The sequence below is a fragment of the Lepidochelys olivacea genome (assembly GCF_965140295.1).
Source record: "Lepidochelys olivacea isolate rLepOli2 genome assembly, chromosome: 2".
In the NCBI taxonomy this organism is placed as follows: Eukaryota; Metazoa; Chordata; order Testudines; family Cheloniidae; genus Lepidochelys; species Lepidochelys olivacea.
In genome coordinates, this window is record NC_140412.1 from 156,013,441 (window position 1) to 156,037,412 (window position 23,972).

Here is a 23,972-nt window from a genome sequence, read left to right on the forward strand (position 1 = left end):
ATTAGCTTCATTAAAGACTGAGGCAAAATATTTGTTTAGATATTGGGCCATGCCTAGATTATTCTTAACCTCCACTCCATCCTCAGTGTTTAACCACTTCTTCTTTCTTTGTTTTCTTCTTATTTATATGGCTATAGAACCTTTCACTATTGGTTTTAATTCCCTTTGCAAGGTCCAACTCTACTTGACTTTTAGCCTTTCTCACTTTATCCCTACATGTTCTGACCTCAATAAGGTAGCTTTCCTTGCTGATCCCTCCCATCTTCCACTCCCTGTATGCTTTCTGCTTTTTCTTAATCACCTCTCTGAGATGCTTGCTCATCCAGCTTGGTCTACAACTCCTGCCTATGAATTTTTTCCCCTTTCTTGGGATGCAGGATTCCGATAGCTTCTGCAGCTTTGACTTGAAGTAATCCCAGGCCTCCTCCGCCTTTAGATCCATAAATTCTTCAGTCCAATTCACTTTCCTAACTAATTTCCTTAATTTTTGAAAGTCAGCCCTTTTGAAATCAAAAACCCTAGTCGCAGATTTATTTTTGTTTATCCTTCCATTCAGTTTGAACTGAATTAGCTCAGTAATAATGCTGCCTACTTCTTATTTACAGTGTCACCAGAAAGTGAGAACAGGTGTTCACATAGGTCATGTAGCCGGCATTGCAAGGTATTTTACGTGCCAGATATGCTAAACATTCCTATGCCCCTTGGTACTTCGGCAACCGTTCCAGAGGACCTTCTTCCATGCTGATGACACCCATTTAAAAAATAATGCGTTAATTAAATTTATGACTGAACTCCTTGGGGGAGAACTGTATGTCTCTGGTTCTATTTTACCTGCATTCTGCTATATATTTCATGTTATAGTAGTCTCGGATGATGACTCAGCATATGTTCATTTTAAGAACACTTTCACTGCAGGTTTGACAAAATGCAAAGAAAGTACCAATGTGAGATTTCTAAAGATAGCTACAGCACTTGACCCAAGGTTTAAGAATCTGAAGTGCCTTCCAAAATCTGAGAGGGATGAAGTATGGAGCAAGCTTTCAGAAGTCATAAAAGAGCAACACTCTGATGTGGAAACTACAGAACCCAAACCACCAAAAAAGAAAATCAACCTTCTGCTGGTGGCATCTGAGTCAGATGATGAAAATGAACACGCATCAGTCCGCACTGTTTTGGATTGTTATCAAGCAGAACCAGCCAGCAGCATAGATGCATGTCCCCTGGAATAGTGGTTGAAGCATGAAGGGACATATGAATCTTTAGCACATCTGGCATGTAAATATCTTGCAACACCGGCTACAACAGTGCTACGAAAACACCTGTTCTCACTTTCAGGTGACACTGTGAACAAGAAACAAGCAACATTATCTCCTGCAAATGTAAACAAACTTGTTTGTCTAAGCGATTGGCTGATCAACAAATAGGACTGAGTGGCCTTGTAGGCTCTAAAGTTTTACATTGTTTTATTTTTGAATGCAATTTTTTTTGTACATAATTCTACAACTTTGATGTTCAACTTTGATGATAAAGAGATTGCATTACAGTACTTGTATTAGTGAATTGAAAAATATTATTTCTTTTGTTTTAAATAGTGCAAATATTTGTAATCAAAAATAAATATAAAGTGAGCACAGTACACTTTGTATTCTGTGTTATAATTGAAATCAATATATTTGAAAATGTAGAAAACATCCAAAAATATTTAAATAAATGGTATTCTATTGTTCTTTAATTGCACGATTAATCATGATTAATCTTTTTAATCATTTGACAGCCCTACTAGTCTTTTTCCTTCACATCTCGACATGTAGCACATTAGATGGGTTCTGGGCTGCAACCAGCAACTGGTTCAGCCTCCACCTAGAAATACAACCTATGATGACACCTAAGAGTCTCCTGTCTCCATTCTGTCCTGTCCTATCCCATGCACTTTTGAAAATTCTACTTAACCATGTTCCAGATCATAGGTGCTAGGGTGCTGCTGCACCCCCTGGCTTGAAATGGTTTCCATCATATGCAGGGTTTACAGTTTGGTTCAATGGCTCTCAGCACCGCCACTATACAAATTGTTCCAGCACCCCTGCTCTAGAGTGTGGTTCTGGCAAAAGTACCTCATTGTTTAGCTTCCAGTCAGGAAGTCTGGGGGAGGTGCACTGCAAAAGACCATATTCTATTATGCAGAGGCTGCTGGAACTGTGTCACTGCCTTAAGAGGAACTTTTTCAAGCACATTGGGCCCAGTGATTACTGAATACCACTGGGAATACTAACCCTCCAGAACACTCAGTGACCTTCGGTAGAACTCAAATTCTGTTCTGAAAATCCCCTGTAACCTTAAACATGCCCTGAGCCCCAAATGGAGCACACACCAAGTCACTTGTGCCCACAAAAACTTTTGAAAAAATTCTACCATAAATTACTTGATCTAGGTCACAAACAGAAGTCCATGGTTGAAAGAGAAGCCAGATCTCCCAGTTCCCTATCCTGTGCCCTTACCACAAGAGCATACTTCCTCTCTATAAGGGGTTCCCAAACTTGGCTCGCTTCTTGTTCCGGGTAAGCCCCTGACAGACCGCGAGACGCTTTGTTTACCTGAGCACCCACAGGTACGGCTGCTCGCAGCTCCCAGTGTCTACGGTAAACAAAGCTTCTTGCGGCCTGCCAGGGGCTTACCCGGAACAAGCCGCGAACCAACTTTGGGAACCCCTAGTCTATATGTACACACAGTGTATCATACTCTTCAATCTCTCCTAGTGTTCTCACAGCTGATCTACCTGAGACTATCACAAATTTTGATATTTATAAGGGTGTTGTATGAAATATTCATACCGAAAGGTTCTGTGTGAAATATTCATGTTAAATATTACATTCAATATGTTTTGGGGTAAGAGAGCTTCATATTCAAGCAGTGTGTTTTAGAAAACAATGTGACCTTCAAGACAGCCTGACAAGGAATAGAAAGACCAAGCGCTAATTTCTGCCTTCTCAAACTCATATATTGGTTTAGATTCTCAGAACCCCTCATTATAAGGAGAATTCAAAACATTATTTTTATCATCTTTGAGAAGTAAGATTCTAACAGGTGGTCTCAAGGTCAAACTTCATTATTCATTGATTTTATATTTTCTTCAAACAAGTGATTTAGTAGATTAATTGTCTGGATTATCTCTGGAACCTAAGGTTTAAATCAATATCCATGAAATGAGGTTAGTGACATTGCCTTCATCATAAGTAAATAATGTTGCTGCTTTAAGCAATTTGGCATAATTAATTATTTTTGCTTAAAAGTAACCTGCAAAATAAATAAGACGAGATTCTACAAAGTTATCTTTTTACCCCAAGGGGTGATGGGTTTATATGGTTAAAATGTAATTCAACAAGAAATATTTTATAGGAAACAGTTTAGTTGTTGGTACTGACAGCTTGCAAGACTGCTGGCGCTAACATTTATTTCAGTCAAAAATTATAGAGAGATATATAAAAATTTGATTAAAAAGCTATTCCAGCTAATGCATTATTGTTCTGATTGTCGAATGCAGTGGTATCCAGTCTTATTAAACAGGAGGGCCACATAAACCTAAGCACAACGTTGTGAAACAGATTCTACACATTTTAATAAGATTTAAAGTCACCTGTATTGATTTATATTTTAAGTTCAGCTTGTTTCATATGAATTTCAATAGAAACAACCTATGTACAGTATCATCTATTTACACACATGGTGAAAACTAAAATGATGTAAACATGACAAAACGTTAATGAATCGGCCATTAGTATATTGTGTTGAAGCAGGCCACGGGACTTCTGAAATGCTCTAGTGGGCCGTGTATGGTCCACAGGCCGTAGGTTGGGCACCCCGGCCTAGAACACATGGGATGAGATTACAAATCCAGAAAGGCCATATTTGAAATCCTATTAACTCATAAAACTTCCATCTACAGTAAGACCTTCTGAAAGTTTATAATTCTTCAAAGCCTTAGAAATCGTTTCTTAAATGGAAGGGTCAAAGTTGAATATTCAAGTGTGCCTGTACACTGAAAAGCAAAACTGTAAAAATGACGCAGCACTTTTGAAAATTAGGTAACTTATTTAGGTGCCCAACTAGGGACTAACATTAGGCGCTGTGACAGGGTCGGGCCAGATGACTATAGGAGAGTAATAGAAGGCAGATATATTAGCCACAGGCTCAGTAGATCCCTTTTCCCCGGGTAAGGTAACAGGGAAGGTTCCAGAACAATCAGGAACCTTCTGGAGACAATTAAGGCAGGCTAAACAGGGCACCTGGGTTTTAAAAAGGAACTCACTTCAATTTGTGGCGTGCATGTGAGGAGCTGGGAGCAAGAGACACTAGGAGCTGAGAGTGAGAATGCGGACTGTTGGAGGACTGAGGTGTAGAAGCATTATCAGACACCAGGAGGAAGGTCCTGTGGTGAGGATAAAGAAGGTGTTGGGAGGAGGCCATGGGGAAGTAGCCCAGGGAGTTGTAGCTGTCGCACAGCTGTTCCGGGAGGCACTCTAGACAGCTGCATTCCACAGGGCCCTGGGCTGGAACCCGGAGTACAGGGTGGGCCTGGGTTCCCCCCAAATCCTCCCAACTCCTGGTCAGACACAGGAGTCGACCTGGACTGTGGGTTCAGAAAAACGGCCAAGCTGAGGGCTGCCATGAAGCTCCAAGGCGAGCAAATCCACCAATAAGCGCAAGACCCACCAAGGTAGAGCAGGAACTTTGTCACAGCGCGCACACACACACTTTTTTTTTCCCTCCAAATGTTGGCCTCAATTTTGTATATATTGCTATATTTTTCTGTCAACGTCCAAGAGTTTTTCTATTCTTCCAGTACTTGTGGCACCACAAGTACTCCTCATTCTTTTTGCTGATACAGACAAACACAGCTACCACTCTGAAATCATTCTTCCAGTGTTATTCAGAGTCCCCAAAATGTTTTCCACATATTTTTGTACTTACAATTTTTGTTAAATTCATCACATCAGCAATTGCATTAAAATAACGAGTAACAAATTTGGTGATATCCAGTACTTTTGACATAAAGTACTATATCCTGTTAGTTAAAGTTGCTGTATTCAGATCTCTGTAAATGCAGACATGTCAAGTCTCACTCGCTCATCAGCATGCTATCTCACACTCTTACACATTCCTAAGCTTATCACACTCATATTGAGTAAATAAATATATTTTTACTCGGGCACTACAAAAGGCAACAATACATCCAGGGCCTCAAGCATGGGGCTTAGAGCTTCCAAGCTTGTATACTGTGCTAACCACGGAGATTACAGGCCCGCATTCTATATTGCACTCTATATTGCACACGAGAGAAGGCTATGCTGGAGGGAGGGGGAGGTTGTGTGCGTGACAGTACTTAGCGGTCAAAAAAAAATAAGTTTGCCCAAAAAACAAGCAGGACTTGTCTGAAAGTTTGCAGGTTCTGCAAAATATAGTTCAAAATGTAAATCATACCGGACAAATTCATGTCCTCGAGGATCTCCAACCATCCAGGTTTTTGTTCCAACAAGCAAATAATTGTTTTTATTAAAATCCACTGGTTTGCACAGAATATACAATTCTCACATGCCCTAGACTTTAAGTATGAATTAGGACATTTACGTGTTTCGTCTGCAATATTAAGCACTGTACATGTTAAAAGAAACTATTAAGTGTTGGTTGGATTAAAAACCTGGACTACCAGATGTCGCCAAGGATCAGAGTCCCTGTCTTAAACAATGACCTAACACACTAAATGGAAAGTCTCAATCTTTGGGGCCGTAAAACTCACTTTTAAGGACAGCCAGTCCTTGGCATCTATGTAAATGGGAATGACCCAATGTCATGATTAAAGGTACTGTAAAAACCTTCTCCTTGTTTTTTACATTAGAAACTTTTGGCTTTGTCTACATTACAGAATTTTAGCAAGTTCAACAGTCAAGACACTGGAAAGTCACCATATGCTTGTCTAGATAGCTTTAACAGATGCTAATACCTGTGGTGATTTTTTGCTAAACTTCCCAAGTGTACAGATTTCAGAGTGGCAGCCATGTTAGTCTGTATCAGCAAAAACAACGAGGAGTCCTTGTGGCACCTTAGAGACTAACAAATTTATTTGGGCATAAGCTTTTGTGGGCTAGAACCTATTTCATCAGATACATGGAGTGGAAAATACAGGAGCAGGTGTAAATACATGAAAAGATATGAAACTTTCGTGAGCTACAGCTCACTTCACTGTAGCTTATGAAAGCTTATGCTCAAATAAATTTGTTAGTCTCTAAGGTGCCACAAGTACTCTTTCTTTTTGCGGATACAGACTAACACGGCTGCTTGTCTGAAACATGAAAAGATGTGAATTGCCTTATCAAGTGTGAGGTTAGTCTAACGAGACAATTCAATTGATAGCAGGATACCAAGGGAGGAAAAATAACTTCTGAAGTGGTAATGAGACTAGCCCATTTCGGACAGTTGACAAGAAGGCGTGAGTACCAGTAATGGGAAATTAGTATTGGGGAAATTAGGTTTACGTTTTATAATGACCCCACCACTCCCAGGCTTTATTCAGGCCTAATCTAATGATGTCCAGTTTGCAAATTAATTCCAGTTCTGCAGTTTCACGTTAGAGTCTGTTTTTGAAGGTTTTTTATTGAAGAATTGCCACTTTTAGGTCTGTTATTGAGTGACGAGGGAGACTGAAGTGTTCTCCTAATGGTTTTTAAATGTTATGCTTCCTGATGTCAGATGTGTGTCCATTTATTCTTTTGCATAGACTCTCTCCGGTTTGGCCAATGTACATGGCAGAGGGGCACTGCTGGCACATGATGGCATATATCACATTGGTACATGTGCAGGTGAATGAACCTCTGATGGTGTAGCTGATGTGGTTAGGTCCTATGATGGTGTCCCTTGAATAGATATGTGGACAGAGTTGGCAATGGGGTTTGTTGCAGGGTTTGGTTCCTGGGTTAGTATTTTTGTTGTGTGGTGTGTAGTTGCTGGTGAGTATTTGCTTCAGGTTGGGAGGGCTGTCTGTAAGCGAGGACTGGCCTGTCCCCCAAGGTCTGTGAGAGTGAGGGATCATCCTTCAGGATAGGTTGTAGATCCTTGATGATGCGCTGGAGAGGTTTTAGTTGGGGGCTCTAGGTGACGGCTAGTGGTGTTCTGTTACTTCCTTTGTTGGGCCTGTCCTGCAGTAGGTGACTTCTGGGTACCCTTCTGGCTATGTGGTGCCATGCGGGTATCCATAGCAGTCCTGCTGACTGGAAGGTATAAATTGTGTCCAAATCTGAAATAGTTGTGGGTGAGGACAAAGTCACAACCTTCAGCAACCAGGTTTGCCATGATGGTATCAGGGATGCTATTCCTGATGGCTTGTAGTCCATCTTTGTGTGGAATGTTCGTGTAGAGAGCTTCTACATCCATAATGGCTAGGATGGTGTTTTCTGGAAGATCGCCAAAAGATTATAGTTTCCTCAGGAAGTTAGTGGTGTCTCGAAGATAGCTGGGAATGCTGGTAGCATAGGGCCTGAGGAGAGAGTCTACATAGCCAGATAATCCTGACTTTGTCCTCACCCACAACTATTTCAGATTTGGAGACAATGTATACCTTCAAGCCAGTGGCACTGCTATGGGTACCCACATGGCCCCACAGTATGCCAACATTTTAATGGCTGACTTAGAACAACGCTTCCTTAGCTCTCATCCCGTAACACCCCTACTCTACTTGCGCTACATTGACGACATCTTCGTCATCTGGACCCATGGCAAAGAAGCCCTTGAGGAATTCCACCATGATTTCAACAGTTTCCATCCCACCATCAACCTCGGCCTAGATCAATCCACACAAGCGGTCCATTTCCTGGACACTACAGTGCAAATAAATGATGGTCATATAAACACCACCTATACTGGAAACCTATTGACAGCTATTCTTACCTACATGCCTCCAGCTTTCACCCAGATCACATCACTACATCCATTGTCTACAGCCAAGCTCTAAGATACAACCGCATTTGCTCCGATCCCTCAGACAAAGACAAACACTTACAGGATCTCTATCAAGTGTTCTTAAAACTACAATACCCACCTGGTGAAGTGAAGAAACAGATTGACAGAGCCAGAACGGTACCAAGAAGTCACCTACTATAAGACAGGCCCAAAAAAGAAAGTAACAGAACGCCACTAGCCGTCACCTACAGCCCCCAACTAAAACCTCTCCAGCACATCATCAAGGATCTACAACATATCCTGAAGGATGATCCCTCACTCTCATAGGACCTAACCACATCAGCCACACCATCAGAGGTTCATTCACCTGCACATCTACAAATGTGATATATTCCATCATGTGCCAGCATTGCCCCTCTGACATGTACATTGGCCAAACCGGACAGTCTCTACGCAAAAGATTAAATGGACACAAATCTGACTTCAGGAATTATAACATTCAAAAACCAGTAGGAGAATACTTCCATCTCCCTGATCACTCAATAACAGACCTAAAAGTGGCAATTCTTCAACAAAAAAACCTTCAAAAACAGACTCCAACATGAAACTTCAGAACTGGAATTAATTTGCAACCTGGACACCATCAGATTAGGCCTGAATAAAGACTGGGAGTGGTTGGGTCATTATAAAATGGAAACCTAATTTCTCCAATACTAATTTCCCCCTACTGTTACTCACACCTTCTTGTCAACTGTCTGAAATTGGCCATTCTCATTACCACTTCAAAAGTTATTTTTCCTCCCTTGGTATCCTGCTGTCAATTGAATTGTCTCATTAGACTAACCTCACACTTGATAAGGCAATTCACATCTTTTCATGTATTAATACCTGCTCCTGTATTTTCCACTCCATGCATCTGATGAAGTGGGTTCTAGCCCACGAAAGCTTATGCCCAAATAAATTTGTTAATCTCTAAAGTGCCACAAGGACTCCTCATTGTTTTTCCCAAGTGTAGACTCAGCTTTAGGTGACTGATGAACTAGTGAAATTATGACATCTCAAAACTAGAGAATGAAAGCTGAGCAACTGAGAGGGGAAGGGATTTTTAGTCAGTGTTTACAACTCTGCTTTGTTTTGTTTATGTTAAGTAGGAAGAGTGTTTTCTAACAGTTTCTTTGGGATGGGGAGTTTGTCTCCGACCTATCAAGCAGAATTTGTGTAATTCAGTCATTTCAGGAGGTTCACTTTCTAGGATTGTTACGTTTTATGGTCTGATAATTAACCAGACCTAAGTAAAACAAAAATCCCGAATTTCAGCTATGGGCTGTGTACAGTACATGAAGCTGGTCAACCAATAACGTTCTGATAACAGGTTTCAGAGTTTTTCTCCTCATTGTTCTGAAAACAGAAAGACAAACTTGTTCTAAATATTGCTACTAGTTCTTGCTTTTAGTATAAGAAACTAAGGTGATGTAGCTGGAATAAAGGTATAGCCAATACCTGAAAAATAAGATTTGTGTTAAAAACTGGTTTAAAAGAATTTTCTCTTCTCTAGTCACACTTAATTGCATCATTTAATAGTTTGCACACTACTGTTCTCTACCTGAAAAGCAATAAGATATCCATCACTGATACTTTTTCAAAATGCATAAGATTTTGAAATTAAAAACTTAAATTAAGCTCTAACCATAGATAAAGTAGAATGTTTCTACTATGTGGTCACCAGAAACAATGTGCGGTTGAACTGTCTGTAATTAAGCTGTTGCTAAGCATGAGTTTCCCTGACAATGATCTTGGACAGAATTCTGGTCATAGCTGCCTGCTTTTGTACACAGTAAAAGTTAAATCAGCACTGACCTACAGACTCATTTCATCTTAGAGGATATATTTTATATGCATGTTTTCACCAATCACAGAAAAACAGCTTTTAAAAATATTCATGTGTGAAAGAATCAGGATGGGGAGAAAGAGGAAGGTAGGAAAAACCAAAAGAGACTGAAAATAATTGGTAAAAGCCCATCAGTGTCTAATTTCACTCAATGGGCATAAATACTAAGGTCACAATATGTTGAACAATCTACAGGCAGGGAAATGTCATTCTCAATCAATCAGGTAGTGAAGCAATCTATTAATACATTAAACTACCTCATTCCTACAGGAACTTTACAAACACTTTTTGGAGGTGTCACTAACAAAGGGAGACACCGGAAGAAAGTGTGTAGTTCTGGCTATTAAGTCTAAAAATAGTGGAAAGTCCAAGTGGCTTCCCTAATAATGCTACAATGGATGGCTCTTAATTTACATTGTGCGTTTCAAGGTTCTAGGAAACATATAGCATGTAATAGTAAGGATAATTTTCTCTTATCCGTAAAGAAAGCAAACTCCATGGGTGAATATACCGGTTCTCATCAGTTTGCACTGCTTAAACCGGAATATAAAGCTCTGTGCTAAGTGCTTGGCCATTTGTTTGAAGCCTGTTATAAAGATGTTTATAAACCATGAGTGACGTTTTTCCAGCACTGACATGGTATGGACAATATCCATAGGTTGACACTTTGTTCTATATAGCTTTGTGAAGTAATACTTTTATTGCATCGAAAAAAAAATACAGAAAGCATATAAAATACCAGTTAAAACTTTTTAGCTGTATTTTAACTTTAGACTAATTCCTAATATAGGGATGGGCAAACTATGGCCTGTGGGCCAGACCCATTTTAAGCTGGTCCGCGAGCTCCCAGTGGGGAGCCAGGTGGGGCCGCACCACGCGACTCAGTCCCGCTCTGGTCGGGGCGCTGGTTCGGGTCTGCTCCACCTGGCTCAGCCCTGCTCAGGCGCTCCAGCCGGGGCTCCAGATCGGGGGCCACACCACGCGGCTCCCGAAAGCCATGGCATGGCCCCGCTCTGAGGGTCAGGGGCCTCTCCACGCCTAGGAGCTAGAGAAGGGACATGCCACTGCTTCCGGGAGTTGCTTGAGGTAAACGCTGCTCAGAGCCTGCACCCCTGAGCTTCTCCCCATGCCCCAACTCCCTGCCCCAGCCCTGATCCCTCTCCCACTCTCCAAACCGCTCGATCCCAGCATGGAGCACCCTCCTTCATCCCAAACCTCTCATCCCTAGCCCAACCCCAGAGCCCGAACCCCCAGCCAGAAACTGCACCCTTCCCATACCCCTGCCCCAGCCCTGATCCCCCTCCATACCCCTTGGTTCCAGCCCAGAGCACCCCCCTACACCCCAAACTCCTCATCCCCAATCCCACCCCAGAGCCTGCACCCCCAACCAGAGCCCTCACCCCCTCTCACACCCCAACCCCAATTTTGTGAGCATTCATGGCCCGCCATACAATTTCTATTCCCCCATGTGGCCCTCAGGCCAAAAAGTTTGCCACCCCTGATCTAATATGTAAGCCACAAATATTTAATTCTGCTTAAATCTATTAGCAAGAGAAAGGGAATGGTGAAAGTTAAGCCTTAGTTCTGCATTACTCTATTCAATAGGTGATCTGTCCACCCTTGGTTTTTATTACAAGATAGTCTCTTATATATATGTATTTCTTTCAAATGGGAGGGAATGCTTTTTTAGTTTGTTTTGATGTGTGTTGGATGGTTGATCTATTGAAAAAAATTCCATTCTAAGCTTCCTTCCAATGGAAACAGTTATGTCAATATTCGTACACACTCTGCACTATCCATTATGCCATCACTGAAAGCTCACCAACAGCTTTAGAAGAGTTACAGCACCTCCTGTAACCCCCAAATTTAACAATGGACACCAGATATTCCTTTTTTAGGGCTTCTCCTTTCCTCCATTTTATTTATTATACAGGGAGCTGGTAGCACCACATAAGTTAAGGTTGCCCAAAAATTCCCATTAGAAGACGCTATTTTCAATTCCGGGTAACTTTGCCAGATTAACTGTTCAGACTGAAATTTTCCAGGTCTTTCAATGAGCCATGCTGGTTAATGCTCCATAGGCCCACAAAATTTTCTTCCAAACTCTTCATCCTTTCCCAAGTTAATTAAACAAATTTATGCCCCAATTCTACAAAGGTTAACACACATACTTAAAAAGGAAAAGGAGGACTTGTGGCACCTTAGACACTAACAAATTTATTTGAGCATAAGCTTTCGTGAGCTACAGCTCACTTCATCGGATGCATTCAGTGGAAAATACAGTGTGGAGATTTATATACACAGAGAACATGAAACAATAGGTGTTACCATACACACTGTAAGGAGAGTGATCAGGTAAGGTGAGCTATTACCAGCAGGAGATTGGGGGTGTGTGGGGGGGGGAGAGACCCTTTTGTAGTGATAATCAAGGCGGGCCATTTCCAGCAGTTGACAAGAACGTCTGAGGAAGGGGGGGGAATAAACATGGGGAAACAGTTTTACTTTGTGTAATGACCCATCCACGCCAAGTCTTTATTCAAGCCTAAGTTAATTGTATCCAGTTTGCAAATTAATTCCAATTCAGCAGTCTCTCCTTGGAGTCTGTTTTTGAAGTTTATTTGTTGAAGAATTGCCACTTTTAGGTCTGTAATCAAGTGACCAAAGAGACCGAAGTGTTCTCCAACTGGTTTTTGAATGTTATAATTCTTGACATCTGATTTGTGTCCATTTATTCTTTTACGTAGAGACTGTCCAGTTTGACCAATGTACATGGCAGAGGGGCATTGCTGGCACATGGTGGCATATATCACATTGGTAGATGTGCAGGTGAACGAGCCTCTGATAGTGTGGCTGATGTGATTAGGCCCTATGATGGTGTCCCCTGAATAGATATGTGGACACAGTTGGCAACGGGCTTTGTTGCAAGGAAAGATTCCTGAGTTAGTGGTTCTGTTGTGCGGTGTGTGGTTGCTGGTGAGTATTTGCTTCAGGTTGGGGCTGCTACTCTGAAACACATATTTAACATTATATACCAAGAGCAGCTACAGTGAAGTTAATAGGGCTACTCATTATGCATAAAGTTAAGCATGTGTATAAATCTTTGTAAAATTGGGGGCCTTGCTTTGCGATCTGGTGTCAGATATAATTTCTTCCATTAAATACACCCTCTTTCAATCTTTTCACTGTTTCTGAATGAATGTAATCAATATTATGTTCCTTATGCTCCTTACTTCACAATTCATACACCGCCTGTTTTTCTCCACCCATTTCAGTATTAACTGAGTAAATCTCCTATAGAATTACTTTAAAAACATAGCATCTCTTATGGTAGTTCCCAGAATACACTCCGGTATTTAAACTATCGGTTTATTTTTCTCAACGCTCTAAAAGAGAAATATTCAAGTTTGTTCAAGTGGCTTTCCAGTTCAACAATCATATTGTCAATCGAAAACATACCGTCTGGTATTAAGATTCAGATACAATTTTCAATAACCAATCATTAACAATTTTTCTCTTTGCTTTAAGGAACACTAAATAACAGTTATTTCTCCCACCTCATTTTAATTACTAATAACCTAACACTAGGACAAATCCTGAGTTCCTTACATAGTTTTTACTTGTACAAATCTTCCACTGAAGCAAAGAAGAGTTTTGCCTAAATAAGAATTGTGTAAAACTAACAATCTCAGGATTTTTCCTACTACTGATAGAACAGGTAAACACACACTAACACAAAACAGAGGTTTTTCTGAATGTGTGGGTTTATCCATTGCTAGGTAAACCTTCTATGACTGATGTGTTTGCAGAGTAGATGAATAAAAGAACCGCTAAACTACACTGTCAAATAAACAATAGTCACGTTTTTTGTCAAAGCATCTCATCTTATAGTCTACATTTGGCTGAAATTAGTATAAATGTTTTAAGTGTAACGGCTTCTGTACATTAATAAAAACTATATTAGTAGGAGGAAAAACTAACCTTCATAATATTAATTTGGTGCTTTCTCAACCTTTCGAGATCCGTTGGAATTGCCACTTTAATGAATTTTTGGATGGCAGGTTCAAGACGACGAATATGAACTTTTTCTTCGTCTTCGGACATCCTAAAAGTATCTATCAAGCCAGAACTTGACCAATAAGCCTTTACTCATCTAGAAACCCCTAAAAAGAAAAAGATATTTAGACTTAAGCAAGATTTATTAATATTATTTGCTCTGATACAGTTTAACTATATTAAGCTTTTAAAAACAAAAAAGGTATCAATATTTCACATAATGCCCCTCATACAAAAAATGTAATTGTTACGAATTAATCATTCAAGCCTGCATGATTCGTTAGCTGAAATTAATGCCAGTGCTCACAAAACAAATTAAGAACTTTATTCTTGGGGAATATTTTCAGTGGACAATGTTTTTAATCTGACAAAACAGCTAAATGATTAAGGACTATGTTTAAGTGCTTTGATGAATAGGGACAGACTTATTATGCACATACTAATGTTAAAATAGTGATTAGGTGCTTTGCAGACTCAGAACGCAAACTTTACAATTTCAAATTCTCTAAGCTTTGTACATATTTGTAAAATCAAAGATATTCTGGAAAAGACACCAATATAAAATTGAGGGTGAAAGTTCACACACACGCACATACACACAAATCAGGAAATCCTGAGTGAAGGTTCCCACAGCAAATGGACTCTACCTTCTTGCAAAAATGATTAAAGCCCCAATTCTACAAAGACTAAGCATATTGTGTAAATTTTTACAGGATGTGGGATTAAGTAACCTGACTCTGCATCTTTCTTTAAACTGTACTTGGGGGGGGGTTCTTTTCCCTAAGATGAAGATATGTAGAATTTTATATTGCTGCATATAAACGAAAAGGAGTACTTGTGGCACCTTAGAGACTAAGCAATTTATTTGAGCATAAGCTTTCGTGAGCTACAGCTCACTTCATCGGATGCATACCGTGGAAACTGCAGCAGACTTTATATACACACAGAGAATATGAAACAATACCTCCTCCCACCCCACTGCCCTGCTGGTAATAGCTTATCTAAAGTGATCATCAGGTTGGGCCATTTCCAGCACAAATCCAGGTTTTCTCACCCTCCACCCCCCCACACAAATTCACTCTCCTGCTGGTGATAGCCCATCCAAAGTGACAACTCTTTACACAATGTGCATGATAATCAAGTTGGGCCATTTCCTGCACAAATCCAGGTTCTCTCACCCCCTCACCCCCCTCCCAAAAACCACACACACAAACTCACTATCCTGCTGGTAATAGCTCATCCAAAGTGACCATTCTCCCTACAATGTGCATGATAATCAAGGTGGGCCATTTCCAGCACAAATCCAGGTTTTCTCACACACACCCCCCACCCCCATACACACACAAACTCACTCTCCTGCTGGTAATAGCTCATCCAAACTGACCACTCTCCAAGTTTAAATCCAAGTTAAACCAGAACATCTGGGGGGGGGGGGGTAGGAAAAAACAAGAGGAAATAGGCTACCTTGCACAATGACTTAGCCACTCCCAGTCTCTATTTAAGCCTAAATTAATAGTATCCAATTTGCAAATGAATTCCAATTCAGCAGTTTCTCGCTGGAGTCTGGATTTGAAGTTTTTTTGTTTTAAGATAGCGACCTTCATGTCTGTGATTGCGTGACCAGAGAGATTGAAGTGTTCTCCGACTGGTTTATGAATGTTATAATTCTTGACATCTGATTTGTGTCCATTTATTCTTTTACGTAGAGACTGTCCAGTTTGACCAATGTACATGGCAGAGGGGCATTGCTGGCACATGATGGCATATATCACATTGGTGGATGTGCAGGTGAACGAGCCTCTGATAGTGTGGCTGATGTTATTAGGCCCTGTGATGGTGTCCCCTGAATAGATATGTGGGCACAATTGGCAACAGGCTTTGTTGCAAGGATAAGTTCCTGGGTTAGTGGTTCTGTTGTGTGGTATGTGGTTGTTGGTGAGTATTTGCTTCAGGTTGCGGGGCTGTCTGTAGGCAAGGACTGGCCTGTCTCCCAAGATTTGTGAGAGTGTTGGGTCATCCTTTAGGATAGGTTGTAGATCCTTAATAATGCGTTGGAGGGCTTTTAGTTGGGGGCTGAAGGTGACGGCTAGTGGCGTTCTGTTATTTTCTTTGTTAGGCCTGTCCTGTAGTAGGTAACTTCTGGGAACTCTTCTGGCTCTATCAATCTGTTTCTTTACTTCTGCAGGTGGGTACTGTAGTTGTAAGAAAGCTTGACAGAGATCTTGTAGGTGTTTGTCTCTGTCTGAGGGGTTGGAGCAAATGCGGTTGTATCACAGAGCTTGGCTGTAGACGATGGATCGTGTGGTGTGGTCAGGGTGAAAGCTGGAGGCATGCAGGTAGGAATAGCGGTCAGGTTTCCGGTATAGGGTGGTGTTTATGTGACCATTGTTTATTAGCACTGTAGTGTCCAGGAAGTGGATCTCTTGTGTGGACTGGACCAGGCTGAGGTTGGTGGTGGGATGGAAATTGTTGAAATCATGGTGGAATTCCTCAAGGGCTTCTTTGCCATGGGTCCAGATGATGAAGATGTCATCAATATAGCGCAAGTAGAGCAGAGGCTTTAGGGGACGAGAGCTGAGGAAGCGTTGTTCTAAATCAGCCATAAAAATGTTGGCATACTGTGGGGCCATGCGGGTACCCATAGCAGTGCCACTGATTTGAAGGTATACATTGTCCCCAAATGTGAAATAGTTATGAGTAAGGACAAAGTCACAAAGTTCAGCCACCAGGTTAGCCATGACATTATCGGGGATAGTATTCCTGACGGCTTGTAGTCCATCTTTGTGTGGAATGTTGGTGTAGAGGGCTTCTACATCCATAGTGGCCAGGATGGTGTTATCAGGAAGATCACCGATGGATTGAAGTTTCCTCAGGAAGTCAGTGGTGTCTCGAAGGTAGCTGGGAGTGCTGGTAGCGTAGGGCCTGAGGAGGGAGTCTACATAGCCAGACAATCCTGCTGTCAGGGTGCCAATGCCTGAGATGATGGGGCGCCCAGGATTTCCAGGTTTATGGATCTTGGGTAGTAGATAGAATATCCCAGGTTGGGGTTCCAGGGGTGTGTCTGTGCGGATTTGATCTTGTGCTTTTTCAGGAAGTTTCTTGAGCAAATGCTGTAGTTGCTTTTGGTAACTCTCAGTGGGGTCATAGGGTAATGGCTTGTAGAAACTCGTGTTGGAGAGCTGCCGAGCAGCCTCTTGTTCATATTCCGACCTATTCATGATGACAACAGCACCTCCTTTGTCAGCCTTTTTGATTATGATGTCAGAGTTGTTTCTGAGGCTGTGGATGGCATTGCGTTCCGCATGGCTGAGGTTATGGGGCAAGTGATGCTGCTTTTCCACAATTTCAGCCCGTGCACGTCGGCGGAAGCACTCTATGTAGAAGTCCAGTCTGCTGTTTCGACCTTCAGGAGGAGTCCACCTAGAATCCCTCTTTCTGTAGTGTTGGTAGGGAGACCTCTGTGGATTAGTATGTTGTTCAGAGGTATTTTGGATGGGCTATCACCAGCAGGAGAGTGAATTTGTGTGGGGGGGTGGAGGGTGAGAAAACCTGGATTTGTGCTGGAAATGGCCCAACCTGATGATCACTTTAGATAAGCTATTACCAGCAGGACAGTGGGGTGGGAGGAGGTATTGTTTCATATTCTCTGTGTGTATATAAAGTCTGCTGCAGTTTCCACGGTATGCATCCGATGAAGTGAGCTGTAGCTCACGAAAGCTCATGCTCAAATAAATTGGTTAGTCTCTAAGGTGCCACAAGTACTCCTTTTCTTTTTGCAAATACAGACTAACACGGCTGTTACTCTGAAACCTGCATATAAACGCACACTTGTGCACAAACACATACATCATGTGACTGATGAAAAAAATTCCATCATACTGTGTATGCACAAGGAACAAGAAAAACTTCATGTGAGAGTTTGAAAATCAAAATGTCCCTTTATTCATGCAGCATTAGCACTGTATTAATACAATTTATTGAAACATGATTTTCTTTGATTTACTTTCCTTTAAAAAAAAATACAAATTTGGGCAGCTCTATACAAGAAAGTTTTGCCAACATAGCTATGTCAGTAAAAGGACTAGTGTTGACACAGATTAGTGTAAAAGCGCTTTTACACTAGGAGAGTTTTGCAGGTATAGTTAAACTATATTTATATAGTTAAATTGGCAGAACCCTCCTAGCACAGAGCAGGCGTAGAATTGTAAACTTCTTGTCAAGTAGAGAAAAGCCGGCCGAGCCTAGCACTTCATGCCCAAGCCTGTGGAAAAGGAGAAAGATCAACTTCTGATGGGGGAAAATAGGAGTTTCCAGAGAGGAAAACAGTTCAAGATGAATCAAATTTCAATACCATCACCCTCTGATTTATCAATGTTGAGTTACAAATCGTTTTCTTTTATGAAGAAAATACTACCAAAGAATGTATTTTTTCCTGAACAAAAAAATCACGTGGACAAGCACATTTTAAAAAACAGCAGAACAAGTTTCAAGCACATCAGCTTTGGAGGTTTCCCTTCAAATATTTAAACTCAGCAGTATCACTGATTTACCTTTTTCTGTTTCACAACCTCCAAAGAAAGGCATTTTAGTTACTCAGTTTTGCAATTGTTTATGAATCACTCTACTCCAAAATGCAGAGGGATAGACTAGGTGATCTCTTAGATGTCCTTTTCCATTCCAACAAATTCTGCACTTATACATGCAATTCCTGAAATGAGTATGCATCAAGCGCCTTTAATTTTAAATTTTGAAAAATTTGAAGTTTAATATTTCAATATATCTATTCCTTAAAGCCCTAGAAAATTCTACCATTACTGATGTTCAGAGAGTCAAGTGGTTTAAAAAAAGTACATCAGTCCTTTTATCTGGTTTTACTGGACTACATCACATTAGAAAAGTCCTTATTTAACAGTTATTATGAAGACACCAGTCAACTCTCCAGTTATGACTGAGTTCCAGTTTGCATTTAAATGCAGGAATTCAACTTTTTTTTGTTATGAATAAAGAATACAGTGCATCATGCCCAAAATTTACAGCACTGATTCTTTAAGTACAGAATTTTCTGACAGTTTACAAGTAAATCCACAAATGAGTTTGAATTAAAATTAATTACAAACTGGTTCCTTTAAGAAATTTAGCATGTGTCAGTTTCTTCTTTGTCCTGGATTACCTTAATAACAGAATAGCAGACTCTTAAAACTCACCATACAGTAAAAATTAATTGAAATCTTCTGCATAGGCTGTATTTGAATAAATTAGATTGTAATTAAGCTAACAACACTGTTGTGTCTAATTGTTATTTTTATTTAGGATACACTCAGAGTCAGGTCAACAGTTCAGGTAAATTATGTGGGGCCACTGTGAAGCAGAGCTAACCTATCTCTCCAGTTTATGTGAATTTACTCCTGGGGGAATTCTGCGCCACTGCACATGTGCAGAATTTATGTCCCCTGCAGATGTATTGATTTCCCGCAGAAAAATGACTTTCTGACAGGGAAGCAAAGGGAAGCCACAAAAGTGGCCATGCATCCCTCCCCAGCAGTATGTTTCGGGCAGCTGGCAGAGAGGTAAATCACTGTTGGGCAGGAGTGGGGAAGATCCTTCTGGTGGCTCCTACCCTGCACCGGGCTCAGCTGCTAGTACCAGCTAGGCTGGGGAGGACAGGACTTCCTCTTCCCTTGCACAGCATCCAGGGCCGGGTCAGAGCCACCCCCAGATTTGTCCCCTTTGCAAACTTCCCCTCTCCTCCTCCCCAACTCTTACTGCACCCATCACTCCTCAGCTGCAGGGGGAGGGATCCCGGTGCAGGGGGAAGGATCCCCCATCCATCCAACACCTGTGCATCCAGACCTCCTTGTACCCAGACCCTCCCAGCGAGCCTCCCCTCCCCCACCCCCGATAAGTCCCATTCCCCCTGCACCTGGACCACCCCGACGAGTCACCCACACCCAGATCCCCACCCCACCAAGCCCCAACCAGCTGCATCTGGACCCCTCACTGAGCCATAACCCTTTTCAAGATCAACCAATGAATAGATAAGTAGTTTATTTTTCTTTTTTCCCTTATTTTTTCTTCTCATGTTTCTTTCCAGGCCTTGAAACAGGAGATGAACGATGATTTAGATTAGTGTGTGTGTATATATATATACACACACTAGACATACAGAGTTCATTTGCACATTTTCGCTCATTGAAAAATATTAATTGAAACAAGACTGAAATATTATTAGCCAATTAATCTGCATTAAAATAAATATACATTGCTTCCTGTGGTCACTGTCATAAATTTTATCACTAGCATCAAGCAACAATTATCTGAGAGCTTTTAGAAAAAATGCAAGCTGTATTGTGTCCATCTTCCACTCCACAGGTGGATTGTCAATGTTTCCCACACATATGAGTACTGCCTTTACTGTAAAGTTATTGCTCTCAAACTTCACATATGAAGAATTACAGAACATAGTATGTTATTAATTAATAAGTTTGTTCAGCAGACAATTGAAGTTTACTGTGTGATTAGATTTAAGGCAGTACTATATAAAACATTGAACAGGTGACAAATTTGTAAGGTTGAAACTGTCAGATTAAAAACATTTTTAGAAGTCATTTTAAGTGATTGTTCTTACTGAAAGTAAAACAGATGTTTTCAAATCAAGTGCATCTTCCGCTAAGCTACAGTCTCTTCACTGAGAACTCTCTCAGCTCAGATTGATTGAGACACAGTGGAAGTTGAGGGCACTAGGAATTTTACAGGATTGGGCTCCAATTTTGCCAATTTTTGTACCTGTTAATTCTATTCTAAACTTTGTGAAAATTGAGGCAGTTTGATCTGTAATGTACATTTTGGTGATCGCTGTTAATATGCACCTGCAAAGTTTCATACTCATGTACTTCTGCTGAAGCCTATCAGGACTCCTTTCCACTCATATACTGAAGTTACAATGTGTAATAAACTTGAACATCTGTTGCGTATACAGTGCTGTTTTCATGTTTTACATTCACACATATATCTTATCAACTGTATTACATCACCAAGTAAGTAAGTATAAATGTACGTACTTACTATTTTTATTTAGTTTTATAGGGCCATATTTTGAAGTGGCCTCAAACCATCCTATCTCTGCAGCAACAATCAAATTAAAATACTGTTTACATGTTACTAATAGTGTTGCTATACAGCAATACAACCCATGTCACACAACAGGGATCTTCCTCAGAGAGGTATAAGTCCAAAAATTTTAACCACAAGGTGTTCACATTACAACTTCAAGCTGAGCTTGTAACCAGTTAGTGGCATGAAGGGTACTAAACATGGGATCATATTCTCTGCTGGTGTAACTCCATTCAGCTATGCCAGCAAAGAAGTTGACGGATTGTGTGCACGTACCACATGGTTAAAACACAGTAAGTGTGACAGCTAACAGTGTTTCAACCCTTACAGAGGGATATCTTCTTGTAACTCAGCATTTCAAAATGGGGGCACCAGGTACTACCCTGAGGGGCACAGGCAATTAATAAATGAAGAGGTGAAGGCCTGTACCACCACATGCCAGGGCTCTGAAGGAACACAATTGGTTTCATTTTCCTGAAGTGAGGCTGAGCTTCTAGAATTGAGGAAGCACTGCTGTAACCCACTCATCGCACTGGGCTGGACTCCCAACTCTTTCTCTGGAAGTACATTCGGAGGTCTCTGGGGGACAGCGCAGCTCAGACCGCATTGCTCCTTGGCTGCTGCTGCTGCATGTCCGCCAAGCAGTAGTCGCTGCTGAGGAGCCATGGACTTTCCCAGACTACAGCGATACAAACTGGGGTATGTGGCACGCTGGAGGCAGATATCCCGACACAGCTGTGATGCTGGAAACGTTGCAGGGCAGACACGAACTGAACTGTCGGACTGGCACCCAACTCGGACGACTGTACCTCTAACGCCTCACAAAAATCACTGCCGTGGCACGGACAAGCCGCAGAGACCCCGATGGGGACGTGCCCTACCTCCACAGCGGGATACGTCCCCACTTCAAACGCCTCCACCCCTAAGTCCCGGCTACACAGGAGCCCCTGGGGGAGACACGTACCGCGGGAGCCGCCCACAGCTCTGGCAATAGGAAGGGGAGGCGGAGAAACGTGTCTCGTCTCCCCCCCGTCAGCGCCCCCCCCCCCCCCCCGAGCTCCCCAGGCGCGTCCCCACCACAACACATCACGCCCCCGTCTCACCCCCCTGCCGCCCCCACCACGCGTCGCCCCCCGGGTCGGTCGCTCCCCGGCGCTGGGGAGGCGCGTCCGCAGCCCGGGCCCGCAGGCCCCGCAGGATGGGGCCGGCCGGGGCAGAAACGAAACCGAAACCGGGGCCGGGCCGCCACAGGGGGCCTTCGGGGGGAGACACCGACCAGCCGCTCTCACCTCACAGCCGGGCAGGAGGCGGCGCCGCTGGGACCCGAGCGCGGGGGGCGGCGGCGGCGGCGGCGGCGGCGGGGGGGGGGCCCGGGGGGCGGCGGGGGGGGGGCGGAGCGGGCGCTGCGGCCAGGGGCGAAGCGGCGGCGGGACAGAGACAGCGACCAGCGCCCGGCCCGGCCCCGCCTCACCACGTGCCGGGAGTTTCCTCACCCCGGCGCGCCCAGCACGGAGACCCCCCAGCCGGACAGCGAGCGCCCGGCCTGCTTCCCGCAGCGCGGCCAGGCTCCGAGGGCCCCAGCGCCGCACCCGCGGAGAGGCGCTGCCCAGGCTGCCGCCCCCGGCCCGGCAGAGCCCAGCCCCTATTCTCCCTGCTGGGCGTCGCTCTGCGCCCTGTGCTTGGGAGAGGCTGGGCCCAATTCAGTTGTTACAATCTCGCTCTCTCCTAGTGTGGATTACAGGTCAGCGTTTTTTCTAGTTAAAATGTGCACAGTTGTGCAAGATTATGGGGTCTAAACTTTTTATTGATCTACATTTTCACAGTTGCAGGGAAACTATGGGGGGGGGGAGGATCAGACAGTGGTTGTTGAATGATAGTAGATTTGAGATTCAAAAAGTTAAAGTTGTATACCCCTTAAAATGCAAATTGTCAACCCCGCATATGTCAAAATATACACAGTAATCATCTTTAAAACAAGCTCTATAAAGTTCCCAAACAGCGTTTTTTTACTTTGCCTAGCTGTATATTTCTGTTATCAATGGAAATATTTGTACAGAAAAATTGACATTTCCCATTAAAAAGCTAATACTTCCAAGCCTATATCTGGGGCCACAAACAAACCATAACAACTTTAGGGCCCAAGCCTGTGCCCCTTATTCATGTGCTTGACTTTACGGGGTGGAAAGTCCCAATAAAATTCACTCACAGACATTCAATCACAGGATGGGGGTCCTCATTAACAGAGTTACCTTTCTTATGATAGCATGAATTTCCTAATTTTTGTGCAGTCTCAGATATAACATTTCATTAATGTATATAGTCAGAAAATCTCATACCATATATCACTTTATTTTTACAAATCATTTGACTATAATGATTCATAAAAATAAATTGATGCATGATGCAAGATTTTAATAGGGGGAAAGGAAAACAAGACAAAAGACTTCTATTTGATCATGTTATAAAATGTAAAAAAGACAGTCGAATAAAACACTTGTGTTTGATACTGCCTCCTCGTTGAAATAAACACGCAACTAGGGTGACCAGACAGCAAGTGTGAAAAATCGGGAAGAGGGTGGGGAGTAATAGGGGCCTATGTAAGACAAAACCCCAAATATCGGGACTGTCCCGATAAAATCGGGATATCTGGTCACCCTACATGCAACACATGTTTGTTTCTGGGCCTGGAACTCCCCTAGGATTGGCACTTGTCCAGATTTTCCCAGGGTTGTCCTGAGAAATCTCTACATCATTCTGGAACATTTTGTCACCTCCTGTTCCCCAGCCCTGGGGCTGCCTTTCCCTCTGGGTTTCCTCTATGTAAAGGGTTTGGTTTGGTCCCCTGATGAATCTGTTCCCTGCGGGTGGGAGGGAGCACAGCGTCTTTCACAGTGGGGTGGGGGGTACTGGCTACAGGGAAGGCTAGAGATGAGGAGACTCAGGTGCTCTCCTCAAACCTGGGTTGGGGGGACAG

The 23,972-nt window shown here is 42.5% G+C and overlaps 1 protein-coding gene across 2 annotated transcripts in view; it reads right to left on the reverse strand.

Moving 5' to 3' along the window:
- STX17 (syntaxin 17) overlaps window positions 1–22,711 on the reverse strand; it is a 79,571-nt gene extending 56,860 nt beyond the window's left edge. The window contains exons 1-2 of one of the 2 annotated variants that reach the window (XM_084621607.1): window positions 22,492–22,711; window positions 13,814–13,995 (exon numbers count right to left, since the gene is read on the reverse strand). In XM_084621607.1, the coding sequence (XP_084477733.1) occupies window positions 13,814–13,936 (123 nt within the window). In that variant the 5' untranslated portion in view covers window positions 13,937–13,995; window positions 22,492–22,711. Of the gene's footprint in view, window positions 1–13,813; window positions 13,996–22,287; window positions 22,352–22,491 lie in introns of those variants that run through there. The other variant, XM_084621606.1, reaches the window with a different exon arrangement.
- Window positions 22,712–23,972: the final 1,261 nt, after the last annotated feature.